The sequence below is a fragment of the Neolamprologus brichardi genome, chromosome 7 (genome assembly GCF_056152115.1).
Source record: "Neolamprologus brichardi isolate AB-2024 chromosome 7, ASM5615211v1, whole genome shotgun sequence".
Taxonomy (NCBI): domain Eukaryota; kingdom Metazoa; phylum Chordata; class Actinopteri; order Cichliformes; family Cichlidae; genus Neolamprologus; species Neolamprologus brichardi.
In genome coordinates, this window is record NC_142110.1 from 11,538,139 (window position 1) to 11,555,051 (window position 16,913).

General features: G+C 41.0%; 2 protein-coding genes across 2 annotated transcripts in view; one reads left to right on the plus strand and one right to left on the minus strand.

The window, feature by feature from the left end:
* The window catches only part of igf1ra (insulin-like growth factor 1a receptor), a 72,657-nt gene extending 60,867 nt beyond the window's left edge, over positions 1 to 11,790 (plus strand). The window contains exons 13-21 of the mRNA XM_006789385.3: positions 262 to 427; positions 517 to 619; positions 854 to 924; positions 1,018 to 1,247; positions 2,268 to 2,372; positions 2,577 to 2,736; positions 2,961 to 3,090; positions 6,072 to 6,206; positions 9,335 to 11,790. Coding sequence (XP_006789448.2) covers positions 262 to 427; positions 517 to 619; positions 854 to 924; positions 1,018 to 1,247; positions 2,268 to 2,372; positions 2,577 to 2,736; positions 2,961 to 3,090; positions 6,072 to 6,206; positions 9,335 to 9,860 — 1,626 coding nt within the window. The 3' untranslated portion in view covers positions 9,861 to 11,790. The remainder of the gene's footprint in view (positions 1 to 261; positions 428 to 516; positions 620 to 853; positions 925 to 1,017; positions 1,248 to 2,267; positions 2,373 to 2,576; positions 2,737 to 2,960; positions 3,091 to 6,071; positions 6,207 to 9,334) is intronic.
* Positions 11,791 to 13,522: 1,732 nt separating this feature from the next.
* Positions 13,523 to 16,307, minus strand: pgpep1l (pyroglutamyl-peptidase I like). The gene is made up of 6 exons (XM_035907111.2): positions 16,225 to 16,307; positions 16,090 to 16,142; positions 15,908 to 16,024; positions 15,496 to 15,722; positions 15,230 to 15,424; positions 13,523 to 13,979 (listed from the first exon to the last, which is right to left on the minus strand). The coding sequence occupies exons 1-6, from the start codon at positions 16,253 to 16,255 to the stop codon at positions 13,943 to 13,945; spliced, it is 660 nt and encodes a 219-aa protein (XP_035763004.2). The 5' UTR covers positions 16,256 to 16,307; the 3' UTR covers positions 13,523 to 13,942.
* Between the last annotated feature and the right edge of the window lie 606 nt (positions 16,308 to 16,913).

Sequence of the window (16,913 nt, forward strand, 5' to 3'; positions counted from 1 at the left end):
CTCAGTGTTTGCTCAGTGGAGGATTCACATGTTTAAAACGTGCACCAGACTCCAATCATGCTTATGCACGCAGGGCTTAAACACTGAGTAAAACCAAAAACAAATGACAAACTCTACACAATAGAAAGCTGATTGGAGGCCATCAAACCTTATTCACCTGAAATAAGAAACAAGAAATCATATTTTTGATTAGATGAGAACATTAACCCGATGGTATGTTTTCTTCCAAGCAGTAACCAGCGTGTGCTTGTTCTCTTCCAGCCTGAGAAGCACAAGTGTGTGTCGCGACAGGATTACCGCCGGTACAAAGGAGCTCGACTAACCAACCTTGGCTCGGGGAACTACTCCGCCCGAGTGCGTGCCACTTCCCCGGCAGGAAACGGCTCCTGGACAGAAAGTGTTTTCTTCTATGTGCCTCAACCTAAACGTAATGAACTTCTCCCTAATTACATGGAATGCAGAGGAATGAAAAATAAATAGGACTTGACACCATCGGGTTTTTGTCTTCTCTGACAGGTGATGACGGTGTTACGTTGTATGTGGTCATCATAATTCCCATCATTGTGACAATTTTTATCGCCAGCCTCACCACCATCCTCTTCTATGTGAACAAAAAGAGGCAAGTATCTTTTTGCAGACACGCTTTTAAAACTGCCTGACAAAAGTTCTTTGATTAAGCTGTTCTGCCTGGCTATGCTCACGAAGCTTAATGATCAGTGTAATGTTAATCAGCGCTAAAAGGTGTTGTTTTCATTAACGTTCCCCTGTGGTAAAGAGTAGACTTCCTCTTGAAAATTGTACACAGCATCTGCAATCAGACTTGCCTGCAGGCTAACTGAGTTTGTGTTAACAGGAACAGTGACAGACTGGGGAACGGCGTCCTGTATGCATCAGTCAATCCAGAGTACCTCAGTGCTACTGAGAGTAAGACTGTTGGATATTTGGTCTATTTTTCATTGGGTTTTTTGGGTGGGGTGTTTAAACTCTGATGGTGACCCGCTGTCTCTTGTGTACCAGTGTATGTCCCAGATGAGTGGGAGGTAGCAAGGGAGAAGATCACTATGCACAGGGAACTGGGCCAGGGATCCTTCGGCATGGTGTACGAAGGCATCGCAAAGGGAGTAGTGAAGGACGAACCTGACACGAGAGTGGCCATCAAGACGGTCAATGAGACGGCCAGCATGAGGGAGCGAATTGAGTTTTTGAACGAGGCCTCTGTCATGAAGGAGTTCAACTGTCACCATGTGGTAAGTTGGACGCGTCATCAAATCCTTACCATCTGGCTCATGCGGTTATTAATAATAAACCAGTGTATTGTCATAATGAATCCAGTCACGAGATGAAATTGATCCTCGCAGACGTAGACTCAAGTACGCTGTGGTTGTCTTTATTCCGACAGCTGCAGCATGACTTGCAGTTCAGACTCCAGGATGTACTGTATATTCTCACTTCAGTGTGATCACAGCATCAGTAACTGCATAAAGTGGATGTGTTGTTAAAGCCTTTTTATTAGTCACTGTTTTTTTTTTTTTTTTAAGGATAAAGATCTTTAACAATGCTCCAAGCAACAACAAAAAAAAAACACATTTAAATTGCAAATGCAGGATGGAGCTGAACTATAACCTAGTGTGCTTCTGAGTCAGACAACCTACCTTACTGCCTAGTAATTTATTGCTACTGAATGCACTACGTGGTGGTCTTTAAAGTTATCTAGATTTAGTGGAAGCCAAACATTTTATTCTAACAAGAAATCACACAAAACCCAACAGTGAGAAAGTCTAGTGAGACTTTTCCTTTGTGGTTTGCTTTGTGGGAGAATGGTGTTGATCAGTGGAAAATACAAAGTGATTTGAGTCAGGACCACTGTAATAGGTGAATACTCACATGTGCAGTAATTTGGATTTGGTGGCATGGCTCTGTTCTGGGGTATTCTTGGCACGGGTTGGGGTGAACAGCAATATGATCCACCAAAGGCAGGCAGGCAGGCAGGTTAAAGGTGCTTTAATAGTGTGCCATAAGAGATTTGTAGAAGTGTAGAACGGTATCATCAATCTGCTGGATCACAGCTGAACTTGACTTGCCTATTTGAATGAACTCAGTGCTGTTTTTTTTATTTAAAAAAAAATACTTTTTTCAGAACTTAAAGTTTTGAGCATATTTCATATTTTCCTATGTGAACAAAACCTACTTTGAAGTTGTAGCATGTATTTTGGACACAGTTTTGTTTTATCAGAGCTGACCCCTCTGCACTGCTGTGATTAATGTAGGTGCGGCTGCTTGGCGTGGTCTCTCAGGGACAGCCAACCTTAGTGATTATGGAGCTGATGACTCGCGGAGATCTCAAGAGCCACCTGCGCTCCCTGCGCAAAGAAGTAAGCAACCTGCCACATGTGCACACACACACACACCTCTGCTCTCTTTCTTAATTTTTACAATTTCTTCTGTCACCCTTATACATCATCCACTCTACGCTTTGTTTCGCTCAGCTGATTAAAACAGAAAGGCGTGATATGTCGACTGACTGAATAGTGCTTTTCATGGAGTTTCTCTTCTCACCGCCTCTTGCTCTACCGCAGAACGCCACCAGCCAGGTCTTACCCCCACTCAAAAAGATGATCCAGATGGCTGGAGAAATCGCAGACGGTATGGCGTACCTAAACGCCAACAAATTTGTCCACAGAGATCTGGCAGCGAGGAACTGCATGGTAGCAGAGGACTTCACTGTGAAGATTGGAGGTAAGTCAAGTTAATATATTGCCTTTAGCCTCCCCCGCTCTGCCGGCCTTGACAAAAAAACTGTTTGGATTTCAGTGTTGGACCCAAGCACGTTAATGTAGATGGACAGAGGGGAGGGAGGAGGTGAGAGGAATAGATGAGCTCTCTGGAGCTCCCTCTCCCACACATAATGAGTGATACTTAGTGGCTTCCTCAACTTCTGCTTTCATTTTTTTTCTCTCCAGATTTTGGCATGACCAGAGATATTTATGAGACGGACTACTACCGAAAAGGAGGAAAGGGCCTGCTGCCTGTCCGCTGGATGTCTCCAGAGTCACTGAAAGATGGCGTGTTTACTACAATGTCTGATGTCTGGTATGGCAGCAAATCACTCTTACATATACACAAGCCTGCATTAGACTACGGCTGCCACAAACGATTATTTTGATAGTCAACTAGTCACCAATTATTTTTGCGATTAGTCGACTAACCAGATCACGCATCCATTGGACATAGAGCTTATTGCACCAGCATGCATCTGCTCTTATATAACTATCATTAGCTTACAGCTTTAAGTGTTTAAGGTATGTGCTAACTAAAAATAAAGACAAGATGATAGTTTATTAAATTTTAATGAAATTTGCAGATTGTTTCGGTGAAGTTTAATAAACTCCTTGCTATCTAAAATATAACAGTACACCGGAGTATATTCTCGAGCATCTCACACTTCTGATAATCAGTTGTCTGCTTGACGTTTATTCAGCTGTGTAAAAACTATAACTTTAATCTCAGCCAAACCGATTTACTCAGGAAAAAATAAAATACTTAAAAAAAAGCCAAACAATAACATTTTTAAGTTATTTAAGTCATTTATATATGTTTAACCTGAGTAGCGAAAGACGGCGGTGGGTTTGAAAACGATTTGCCGGGAGTCCGGTGTTCTCACGGCTCTAGTGAGCCTTGCCCCCGGCTAGCTATCGAGCTAGTGGGTAACAGACGTCTCCGAAAACGTCGGAGCGCTTTTGAACATATGTGGTGTCTTGATAATTGGTGTCCGATATTTGAGGTTTACACAGATACATTCTCGCCTGAAAATATGCTAAACGTTTATTTTGTGACCCAGAAAGAATAATAAGAGTAATATTAAAACTAACTAGCGGCCGCCATTGTTGGAAACTGAGCTGGGCTGCGCTATGAATTCTGGGACACAGCTTCTTCTTCTTCGGTGTTTAACGGCAGCTGGCATCCTTGTACATGCAGTGCTGCCATCTTCTGTTTCAGTCCGTTATTACACTCGTAAATCCTACTACTTATTCCTGCGTCTTTTGTGATCTTACAAAGCTTCAAACGGCACATCGACTATTAAATCAGTCGTCGACGATTTTGATAGTCGATGTAATCGTGACTAGTCGACTAATCGTGGCAGCCCTACATTAGACATGTATAAACCTCCTTAAATCCAGAAAGATGCTAAGTTTTCCATAACCACCTCAATATTTTTTTTGCCTTTGTCCTTGTGTATACTCTAAAACAGTTCATGCTGTGGCAAAAAACTAGATAATATATTCTTATGATAATTTTCTACTTTAGTTTTTTTTTTTTTTTTTTAAATCATGACTACTGTTTCCAAAAGCATCCAAACCTTTGGTTTTCTGGCTGCCTCTTTGGAAATTCCTGGCAAAAAAAGTACAGACCAAGAGTATTCCTCTTCTTCTTTTTTTCATTTACTGACAACTCTATTATTCCACTGTTTTGTAGATTCCCAGCCTACAGCACTGCCACTTTTTTTCCTGTGTTTTACTACTGTTTACTAGAACCCCCTGCGTGTTTGTTTCCCCAAATGTCACGGGTTAGTCCCTAAGAGTGGGCTTAAACTGCTCCAGATGTCTTTAAATGAGAGGTTGCCGTGCCAGCACAAACACACCTCCACAATTTGTGTACTATATCCTCCCCTTTGATGTTGTAAAGAAGTTTAGTGTAAGATAACCCTGATGTCATCATGAGTAGGTGACTGTTTGAGATCCTGGTGTGCAGTATTGTAATAGGCCTTTTTTTAAATTTATTTTGTTTTTAAGTTAAGCATACCATCTGAAAATTTGGCTAGCCAAAGTAGTACAGTAAACAAATATTGTGGTCATCGCGAGGCAGTCTTGAAGTTAAACTGAAGAAATACTTCATGCTGAGGTTTTTCCGGCAGTATTGTAATCATGTAAGCTGTGTTACAACATACCGTGCCACACGTCATGAAGTTAAAATAAGAAGCAGGGTAAATGCTCGGCTCTCCGACATCCTGCGCTCATTTTGGATTCTAGTGCAGATTATTTGGGGAACTTAAAGTTGCAATATTTAAAATAGCATTCATCTTTTTGGGGAACTTGTGGACAGATATGAGCTAAGGATACATGAAACACTCCAAAAAGAAAAGAAATGAAGCCTGAAATAAAGTCAGCAGTGTCAGCTCAGCTTGTGCGCTGTTAGTACTGCGATCGATGGATGGCAGTGAGAGTATTTCAGTCCAACACGGACAGAACAAAAAGTCAGAAACTATCGGTTAGCCTTAGATTAAATTTGGTTCAGACATTCACTGCACCCAGGAGATGAATCCCACTTACTGCTTTACAGCCACTTTCTCTGCCTTTTCATCTTGCTTCATCACGAGATCAGAATTTTCAATCTTCTAATACCTTTTTTAATGACTACATTCCAGTAAATCTCACCAACTCAACACAATAAACTAAGGCACAGAGCACGCCAAATCAGATACCTTCCTAGCATCAGCCTGTCACTGTGAGCATGTTATCATGCTGACATCAGTTTTTTTCCCCCTCTTCTGTATATTAAAAGGCATTTATTACCTTTTCTGTATCAGTCAGTCAGGCTGTTTGACATTTAGTCCCTCTAAAACCATTACTAGAATATTCCTCTCTGTTTAGGTTGGACATTTATGCACATCTCAAGCACCACGGCTCTCAAACAAGCACCATATGTGGCTCTTATTAAAAAAGGAATATATGAAAAATAGGATTTGTACTTATTGTTTGTATGCAAACAGTGCAGCTCAATTTTGAGTGGAGGGAGTTTTTGCTTTTATTAGATGGTTACCAAGTATTACTGGTGAGGCATTTTCAGGTCACCCTGATAACAATTTAGTCACTAACATAATGGATGTAATTTCTTTCAAATTTAGAGCGATGATGTAGGATAGGCTCTTCAAAGTAAAGTTTATTCCTAAGCAATAAAAGAATATGTGTGCTTGATTGATGGTTAAAATAAACGTTTACTGTGAAAGCCGAAAGAGCATCACATAAAATGCCACAATATATTACTTGAATATGTTGCCTAATTTCTCGCTGCAGGTCATTTGGTGTCGTGCTGTGGGAAATCGCCACCTTAGCTGAACAGCCTTACCAGGGGATGTCCAATGAACAAGTGCTGCGCTTTGTCATGGAGGGAGGACTCTTGGACAAACCTGACAACTGCCCTGACATGCTGTAAGTCTTTCTTTTGTCAAATCTGTGACCCTGCCCTTAAGAACAATAAAACTAAGTAACATCAGCTTGGATTTATGAAGGATATTTTATCCTCTACAGCCGCAGCCACCCATGTCTTCTGTCCTATTAATATTTTGCCCTGTTTTATTTTAAGTTGTGGCTCTGAGTGTGAAGGATATCGTGTGTATAAGTTAAGGTAGAGCCAAGACGAGGGCCGACATTAACGTCACCGGATAAATGTGGTCCGTTGACGACATAGCTTCAGTGGTCAGCTGGCAGTGAGAACCCTGCTCAGCCTTCAGCGCCGGCCCATAGAAGGGATGCCACTATCAGTGTGTGAAAGATGCCCCTCATTCCTACTACGGAGGGAGGTAGTGCCTGTCTGTCAGCGTGGTGGATGAGAAAGTTATCATTATTTAATTTGAAATTAATCAGTCAATCAATCAAACACTTTGGCTGTTAGAGGGGAAAGAAAAGCCAGAGCACAGCCTGCTCGTCGGCATGCAGCGCTGCATACATGCATTTCGATTCTCCGCCTCTGACCTCAATAAGAAGGCATTCTGCTCTCTCCCCTCCCACTCTCCACGGCTGACCTCACCTTAGAAAGAGTGTGAGTAGCAAAAAGAAAAAAGAAAAAAGAAAAAGAGGATCAAGTGTTGTGCAGACACAAACCTCGCGTTTCTATGGCAGCGTGGCTGTTTTGTCCTGATTACAGGAGTGTGTGGATTGTGTTACAGAGGTGGTGGAGTCGGGGCTTAGCAGCACACATGGAAGTCAGGCCACTGTCGATGGTCGCCTCTGCTGTAGTGACTTAATGGAGATTTCCAGAAGATTGCCCAAGTGCAGCGAAGCCAGAGAGTTCATACAAAGACTGAATAGAAAGATACAGAAGAAGTGGAAGTGGGCAGGTTAACACAAACAGGGATGAGTCATATTTGGAGAGCCTTGAATGTCTCCTACTTGTACTGTTTCCTTTGTTTCTCAGGTAGCTTTGGTCACTGATTGTTATTCTCATGTTTCTGTCTAGAGTTCCCCAGAGATAAAAGTGCTTTTCCTCCTTCAGAATTGGAAAATAAATGTGACTAAATTAAACATCATTATTTTTCTGTGGAATATCACTTACACGCTATTATCCGTCAAGGTTTTGCCACGCCGGGGAGGTTGCACGTGTGAAGTTTTTCAGATCTGGCAGGGATTCCTGTTCAGGTTTATTAAGCATTTAGCATAGATGTTTGGAGACTTTTTTGCACTTACACTTGGCCTGAAATTGCGTCTGTTTCTGATTTTTATCAAGCTTTGTTGGCCCATCTCCTCTGTGAATATTTGGCTTTATCCAGGCCAGTGAAGATTTTCTTATAATTCTGACACCGACTATCTCATATTCGCTTGTAACCGTCCTTATACAGTATATCGGACAGTGAAGTCAGAATCTGTTTATTGGCCAAGTACGTTAACACACATGAGCTCTCACTATACTTTAATACCGTGCAGATGGCAAATTCGCAGGATAATACAGATACAGACATACAGCCAAGCAAAGATATCGAATCAGCCTGAGCAAATAAAGAAAAACAGAAACAAAAAAGCAGACCTGAGGCAAACCATCCGAGCCGTAACTCTCAGTAACTTAATAGCTGCTGCTCAGTTGTATTTATACAGCACATTTGGTGCACTCAAATTTGAATGTGAAGTGATTTGGGGGGAAAAAAACACAGCTAAAGAACAAGTGGAGTTTTAATGTAGTGCAAGTAAAGCTCATGTAATCTGTTTTGTGTTGCTGACAGGTCCAATGTTAGTCAGTTTAGCCAAAGCATGCGGCCTGTGGGTCACGATTGGCCGGATGCTGACAAGAAGTCAGGATTTACAGTGTTTGTTTTCGAAATTTGCATCAAGAAGCCTCGTGCGAGACGGCGTCGGAAGTTTGCAGCAGACGGGTTACTCTGGTGCATCGGCCTTACTTCCAAGCGCCGTGCGCCTTTTTCACGGGAGGTCCTTGCTGCCCGAGCTCGGACATCGGAACGTCAACTTTGAGACACTTCCTGCACATGTGCAAAACAAGTCTGAGCCGCCCCCTGCTGCTTCAGAGCATGAAGCGAGGCACGTGCTTAAGGAAGCTTTACCCATAATTCCTCTGGCGCGGAGAGGAGCTGGCACCCAGCTGCAGAGGTTATTCTAGATGGCAAAGAGACCACTAGGAAAAACAAGACAGAGGGAACAGCAAGAACGGAGCAGCGATGGCCAAGGTGTTTATGTCAGCGGGCCTTAGAGAGTATTCTGAGCTTGTTTGTGTATAATTGGAGCTGTGGTGTGCGGTCCAGCACCACACAAAACTGTAATAATTCTCCCGTTTATGATGTTGTTTTGACATTCCCAAAGCTCGGTTGCTGGCCTGACACAGTAACCTTAAGTATGATTGACTGTTCTGCTGAGTGCATGCTACATTTCTGATCTTACTGTATTTGTTGTTAAAAAGAAAAAACAAACAGAACCCCCAAAATAGAAGGAAAAAAAAAAAAACGGCAAAATTTCAAAACAATTGAACTGGCATAAAAATAGTTTGTGGATTTACTTACTATATTATTGCCACTGAAAGCCTTGTAGCTTGCAGCAACTTTGGAACGCGCGCACATATATTTAGTCTTTTGGCCACAGTCTTACAGGGTTTTAATTATATAATTTTATGCGACAGTATTTAAAGAGAAGGCATGCTCACCAAGGTTACCTGCCAACAAACCTGCTTCGAATTAATGAGCAGCTACAAGTGGTAAGGACGGGTATTTACAATAACTACATCCTTTTTTTTTTCTTTTTTTAAAGCATAAAATCTAGTGTAGCACACTTTACCAATGCTGATATTACAGTCTCTGTTCTTTCTTCACCATCAGTGTTATGAACTGAGTTGTAGTGCCAAAAAGCCCTAAAGGGGACTTCAGTTTCTCCTGCCACCTGCTGGACAGAAACAAGACTTACAGGGCCACATGCTGTTTTCATCCCTCCTGTCCTTACCGGTTGTAAAGTTTGCTTATATGTTGCAGTTTAAGAAGTTTCTGTTTGTCAGTTCAAGCTGGTGTGTGAGAAATGTTTACACGGAAATGACAAAAATGATGATTTTCTCATTTATCTTTCAGGTTTGAACTGATGCGAATGTGCTGGCAGTATAACCCTAAGATGCGTCCGTCCTTCTTGGAGATCATCAACAGCATCAAAGACGAACTGGATCCTCCCTTCAGGGAAGTGAGCTTCTTCTACAGCGAGGAGAACAAGCCGCCGGACACAGAGGAGCTGGACATGGAGGTCGAAAACATGGAGAACATTCCACTGGACCCTTCATCCGTGAGGCAGCCGTCGACTGCTGTCATTTCCTCGTCTGGGTGTGCAGGAGGCATGTCTCCTCCTTCAACGCATCAGTTATCCCCCATGCAAGGCCCGAGTACGCCATTACTGGGACCTGTTTCTAACTCTCCTCCCGGCCCACTTGCTTCAGCCTTGGCGTCTCCAGGACTAGCCTTGGACAAGCACTCAGGACATGCTTCGGCCAACGGGCCTGTCGTGGTGCTGCGGCCCAGTTTTGATGAGATACAACCCTATGCACACATGAACGGGGGCAGAAAGAACGAACGGGCGCTGCCACTGCCCCAGTCATCAGCCTGCTGATATCAGACCAGCCCTCTCCTCCTTCCCCTTTTACACAGGGTATCACAGACCTCTCATCTGTCTCTTAAGGAGGGATGGATGAGGTAAGAAATTGCTTTCTTCTACTGTTTGCCAGTAGATGGTCTCTCCACTCTTAAGGTCAAACATAAACTCGGAAGAAATGGAAAACAAGATAGCACAGAGCAATTGGTGGCTCAAGCTCAACACTGGGAAACTCCATCCTGCGCAGCCTGTATCTGAGTCTTTGTTATGTAAGAGTCCTTAAAGAAGGAAAACGATACAGGCATGTATCCTGACTTACAGATTTACACATGAACTTTAAGAAAATCTTCTTCTTCTTTTTTTTTAAAGCATATCTGCCAGCAAAACCAACAGAAGAGCACTTTTTCCTCATGATTTCAGAGGTGATGTGATGGATATTCAAGTGTGTATTTATACACATAATACATAATATGGTATAGCTCCATTTCTAAAATTACTTTCCATCAAAATGACTGTATTGACATGAGCAGACTGCCTCATGTTGCGTGAGGATTAGAAAGGTTCCAACTTTTCTGATCCTCTAAGATCTTTTTTTTTAAATTTTTTTTTTTATTTTACTGTTGATGTTTCTATGGGATTTTGTCCTGTGTAGGTCAGAATGGTAGAGGAAGATCTATTTTCTGCCAGACTATTGCCAAATCATGCTTTCTCTTCAGTTTCCTAAAAGGTGTCCCTTCTTACTGACGGTTGTGGTTCAGAGTTGTGTCTGTGTGGAAGATAATGCCAGGATTGCCTGGCTGTTTTCAGTCTTCATGTTTATCTGTCACTGCTCCTGGAGCAGCTGTGTGTAGGAGTTTGCTGCCTTCACCATTGGTTATCACTTATTTTCTATGTTTAACGCAGATTTTACTGGTTCCATCTCAAAACTGAGGACTGGCTGACTTGTTCTCAGCCTATGTAATCATTTTTCTCTTTTTCTGTGTGCACACCAATCACATGGCGGCACAGTGGTATAGTGGTAAGAGCTGTCGCCTCACAAAGTAGAAGGTTCTGTGTTCAAACGCTGGCTGCGGACACTGTGTGGAGTTGACATGTTTTCCCTCTGCGGGTTCTCTCCAGGTACTCTGGCTTCTTCCCACAGTCCAAAGACGTGCATTTTAGGTCAATTGGATGTCTGCTACAGCCTGCATCCATGGCCATTTAAAATGTGACTGAGTGGTCAGCAAGACTAAAAAAACACTAAATATGTGAGAACATTACAAACACCTGACAAATTTTCAGAAAAAGAGAAAAGCCGTGGTGCTGATTGGCTAATCAAAAGTTTGCTTGCCCACCTACATGCCCTTCATTACTTTCATCTTTCAAACATCTGAGGGAAGAAGGCATGTGATTGAAGCACAGCCAACTCTGAGCCACAGCCTCTGTCTTTGTTTAATTTATTTTAAAAAAGAAAAAAGAAAAAAAAAAAAGACTGAAAACATCAAAGCATCAGAAGGTCACACTTCAAATGAGCAAATCACTGAACTTTATACTTTACGAATACAACTCGGGCTCCACTTTGACTTCTTCTTCTAACCTTTGTTTTCTGAGATTTTCAATTGTGCATTTCACAGTGGGAGGTGAACATGGTTCGCCGGCACTGCTGTACCGAATACAACGCAAGAGACAGGAAATGAGGTGATTTTAGTAGCCTAGAGACAGCTTTCAAGTCACAGGTGGTCTCCTTTTAGAACAGTCAATAGTTTATCTACATTTCAAACACATATAAAGGTCTTACAGTTGTATTTTTGACTGCAGGATCGTTTTTATACACTCATTGGTTTTTGTCACTTTTTTAAAACCTTTTTACGGTTAAAAAAATGTTTGCCTCTATGTCTGTACAGAACAAAGCTGCTATTTTATTCTTTTCCTCTTTTGGATGTTTTTTATATATATATATATATATATATATATATATATATATATATATATATATATATATATATATATATATATATATATATATATATATATATATAACATCCAAAAAATATATATATAAAGAAATCCTTCAGGTTTGGTATTTTATGGTCTCCACAACAGTCCATTTCTGATACCCTTAAACTGTTCAGAAAATATCCAATTTAAATCACAAAACATGACCCCCGAAAGGTTTTCTGCAACACTACATTTTGTTAATTGCCTTTTCTTTTTATGAAATGTTTCTTTCTCTACTTCTGGATGTCTATATTATTATTATTATTATTATTATTATTATTATTATTATTATTATTAATGTTATTATTATTTAGAACGGACACCTTGGCTCAGTCTGTGAGCAGAGCGTGTACTTTCTGCACCCCTCTTTTTGTACTTTATTGTCTAGCACTGCGCCTGGCATTGGCCACTAGGTGCGACTCGATCTCAGGTCAAAGTTAAGGCTTTGCTTTCTCCACACATTCTCACAACATCATCCTGTACTTGCTTCACCATTTCCCCTTCCTTCCCTGCTCCTGATCATCATGCCCCCCCCCCCCCTCCCCCCTCCGTGCCTCCTTCTGAAGTCAGGATAAGTTCCAGTATACGAGATATTTACCAGATCTGGTATTTTAACCCATCCACGTCCTGCCTCGTTTTTTTTCCAATAGATAGGGCTAAATTAGGTTGTCTCGTTTGCCTTAATATATGCCAACCATCTTTTAACCGTTTCACTTCTACTCCCTCCTCTAGCACAGTGTTCCCTCTGCTGATTTCCTTTCTTCAGACTTATTGTTTAATCTTCATGACGACTGCTTCTTAAAACCAAATAAAGGATGGGTTAAAGTCCAGGGAAGGGAACGCATTTCAATGTCACAAATGGCTGAATACTGAAAGTGTTTTGAAGGATTTCTGCTCATGTTACCTGGTGATTCCCCTTCCCCTTCTTTTATTTTATTTTATTTTTCTGTAGAAATGTTATTTATTTCTTCTTCCTTTTTTTTCCTTTCGTGATATCAGTTTAAATCACTGTATAAATGCCCCATGATTCAGTATAAAGTTGGATTTTTTTGTATGCATTTTCTTTGGTGTCATAACTGGGGGACTTAAAACCTTTTCTTTTTTTCCCCTTTAAGTATATCTACCTCACTCTTTTTAAATATATGTATGCGTATGGAAAACAAATACATCTCACTCTTTCTCGTTTTTTTTTTTGTAAACCCCCACAGGGATCTAGATAAACCTCACGAAGCGGACTAACACAGGAGATGGAATGGAAGTGTTGTTAAGTTACCCCGGCCATTTCTGGCCCAGCGGGTTAAAGCTTTTAGAAAAAAAAGGCCCGCGCGTTTGCTCAAATTGAACAGCAGCCGTTAGTATGGTGTAGTTTTGCTCTCAGTGTCAAATGTAAATGAGTATTTATGTGAGGACGTCGATCTACACTGTATTTTAACCGAGGCAGGTGCAGTACGTGATAAGACAGGAGGCCAGGGCTCAACACCACACATTCCATCTCCAAACATAAATGTCACAACCTCAAATCCTCAAAAGACAAAAACTTTTAATTTTTCCTCTTCTAAAATGCTTTTATATAAAAGTCTAAAATAAAAAATGTATATACATACATATATATATATAGATATAGATATAAAACGGGAAATATTTAAAAAGGGAAACTTTTTCATCACCTCCAATAAAACAATTTGACCTGCAGCCTGTGATGCTGCGACTCCACCTCTCACTTTATTCCAAGCAAACAGATGGCATTCACTTTTTCAGAACAACAACAACAAAAACTAGATAGTTGTGTACTTTCCATAAGATGGGGAAAGCAGCCTCCTACTTATTTCTAACTTCTGTAGGAACCCCTAAATCAACGATTTCCACGTTGGAATCACAAGAGCAGTAAAACAGTGTCATTTTCTACCCTTATAAACTCTTTGTGGTTATGTGAATGTCATCATCCCCCTTCCCCTTCCTTCCCAGTCTACCTGCTGAATGCCAAGACATTCTGATCCCAGCGTTCATTTCCACTCCCGTTATCGGTGCCACTCCCTCGCTGTCCGTTCAGAGTTGTTTTGCTCTATCAAAAGTCAAGTCTGCACCCCCCGTTTTTTTTTTGTCTGGCCCGTTGTAACTGATACTTACAGTAATGCTGCTGGTTCAGTCACCTCAGTAGATCTTATTTTGTCACCACAAAATAGGAGGGAAAAAAAAAGAGAGAGAACAAGCGTGAAAAGGTGGCAAAGTAGCTTTTACATCTCAAAGCGTCTCATTTAAAACAAACAAACAAAAGAAACCTCAGTGCTACTTTTTAACTCGCAGTGGCTACTTGGCGAGCGTTAACTCAGTGCAAGGGCTGATGGGCTGGGAACATTAGATAATTTGCATTTATATGAATACCCAAAAGCAATAAAAAAAGAAAATGGGATCACAGATAGGCAACCAGGTAACTTCTAATGTGAAATTTGGGTGCTCAATTAAAGTTCTTGGTAAATAAAAAAATAGATAAAACTGTCTGATTGCTGTTTAATATCACAACGGTTTAAAAATCACCACTGACAAGCAAACAGCTTAGGTAGTTACTTAACATATCTATGCATTTCTGTTTTTGTTTTTTTGCTGTATTATGGTATATGTCAACTTTCCAGTTCTGAGAGTAGACACTGATCTGTTCTGAGGTGAATAGCTGTTGAATAACTAGTTACCATTAGATCACGAACCTGTCAAAGCTTACAACATTTACAATGAACTCGTGGACATGTATAGGACAGGGATGTTGCGTAGATTTACGGGTAGTCACGGTGAAGAGTAATCATGGTTAGAAAAAGACGATAGTTTACAGCTTCACGCGATACTTCTTTTTTTTTTTTTGCGTTACCTTAGGCTTAAACAGCATAAATATACACTACAGTTTAGTCGTCTGTCAACATTTCAATTCTTCAGAATGTTCTTCATGCAAATGTCAGGTTTATGGAGAATGCATCAGTGCATTTAAACTGCAATAATAAGTTTGAGGTTCATCATCGTCATCATCATCATCCTGCGCCTCTGTTTTTAATGATTTGCATTCCTGTACCTTCTGAGGGGGCCTTGGTCTACTACTACTATTACTTTATTATGATGCTTTCAAAATCTGTGTGTTCATTACTTGATTGGGGAAAGAAATAATCAAAACGAAAAATCACTAGACTGTCTTCTTTCAAGCTCTATATCTGAGGCCTCAAAGTTTTTCACACCTATAGCTGAGATGGTGTATTTTTTAAAACACCTTCTCTGAATATGTATCTGAGAATTTCTTGTATTTTCTTTCTCTTTTTTTTTTTTGCTGAAATTTTGAATAAATAAATGAATGAGAACTACGAATGCCTGCTATATTTAATTTTCCATTCACGCCAATCAGTGGGTATCTGCTATGGATCACGATCTACCTCATTGACACAAAAGGGGGATCTCTTGTTTTTGAATGCTCCTCCAGCTGTTCCAGGATCTTCTGAATGAGGGCTTGCAGCAGAGGCACCAGTCTGTCAGCTGAGGCCAAGGTACCAGATGTGGGTACATGGATGAGGGCTGCTCTCCCCTGACCGTGATACAGTGAGCAGTAATATGCAAAATCGCACAGGTACCTAAAAAGAAGAAATCAGCCATTATCTCATATTCAAGAGTGACTCTTGATCGTGCTGGAACACTTGCCTACCTGCCAGCATCTCTTGAATAAACTACATCCATCCCTGCTTGTCTGAAGTGCTTTGAGACTGCCCTCATGTTAATGACTGACTCCAGCTTCTGTGCCCCCCCTTCGACGCAGCAGCGAGTCTCTGGACAGTAGCCGCAGACATCTCGGTCTCTGTAGCCAGTGTTCTTCCCCGTTTGCTCCAAAATCACCACACTGGAGCCTCTGGCCAAACCCAGATGTACAGCAAACTGAAGTAAATGCCCACAAACACAAGAGTGAGTTATTCACCTTCTCTTATGTGGTGGGATTTCTTTATTATTCATTTTTCATATTTGGAAGAAGCACAATAAACATTTTGGAAATCTATTGACAGAATTAAGTTTTAAAATAATAAGGTGATCAGTCTACAAGTCACATTTCGCTTTATTTTTACCTTTGGGTTAAGCGTGTGCCAGAGCTCACCAATAATTTTCTGGGTTTTCAAGTAACTCACTGGTAACTCCCTCACGTGGACGTCAACCTTCTCCCCCAGTCCGATCAGTTTTAACCCCTGCAATCATTTTTCAAATGAGTTATTTTCAGACTCAGTCAGCCGGTGGCGTTGATCGTTATTACCTTGGCGACTTCCCAGCTGGTGTTGCTCAAGAACTGTCGAAAAGGTCCAAAACCTTAAAAGTAAATCGAATTTGCCAATTCAAAATAAAAGTCGGTCTGGTGCGATTATGGAGGACACGAACATTTACAGTTTACCTGTAACGACCACAGTTTCGCTTTTATTCATAGCCGAACCGAGATTGCAGCGCCTGTAACGGCAGACAGTTCAGGGATTTCATGCAAGGATACTAAAACGTAGATAGATTTTCTTTAGCTTTCGCTATTCGTTTACTGTCCGCTTGGGGGCGCTCATCTCTGATAAATGTGATGCCCTTGTGAGGGTGATGCATTCAGGTGTCTCAGGAAAGTTATGCCATCCACAAATCATATTGAACTTAAAACAGCGAGACAGACTAGCATTTGTACTCTCAATAACACTTGCAGGCAATTTAGAATCACCAAAAGTCACCAACCCCACTAAGTGCATGTCTTTGGACTATGGGAGGAATCTGGAGAGAACATGAACAAAACCTTCTTGCTGTGAGGAAACAGAGCTACCCACTGCGCCACTGTGTGTACATTGTATTTATCAATATTAACTACTTTCTTGCACAATCTCAGTTTACCTTTTACTTTCCTTCAACTTAACCTTAAATCACTGTTGGATATATTTACAGTTCTTGCACTCTCACAGAATCAGGCCAACACTATGTACTGCCTCTGGCACATTTACTTTAACTTGTTGTGTTTATTTATTGTAGGATGTTCTATTTTTAAATCTTTAACTTCCCATGCAGGGTGAAGAATCTATCGGTCTATTATGGCAAGTAAACAACAAAAGCAAG

Bases quoted from the DNA above. Each gene is read 5' to 3' on its own strand.
- pgpep1l (XM_035907111.2), bottom strand. From the start codon at position 16,255: ATGAATAAAAGCGAAACTGTGGTCGTTACAG. The intron at 15,723-15,907 runs GTAAAAATAAAG...CATTTACTTCAG, and splicing joins GGCACACGCTTAACCCAAAG to TTTGCTGTACATCTGGGTTT. The intron at 15,425-15,495 runs GTAGGCAAGTGT...TCTTCTTTTTAG, and splicing joins TATTCAAGAGATGCTGGCAG to GTACCTGTGCGATTTTGCAT.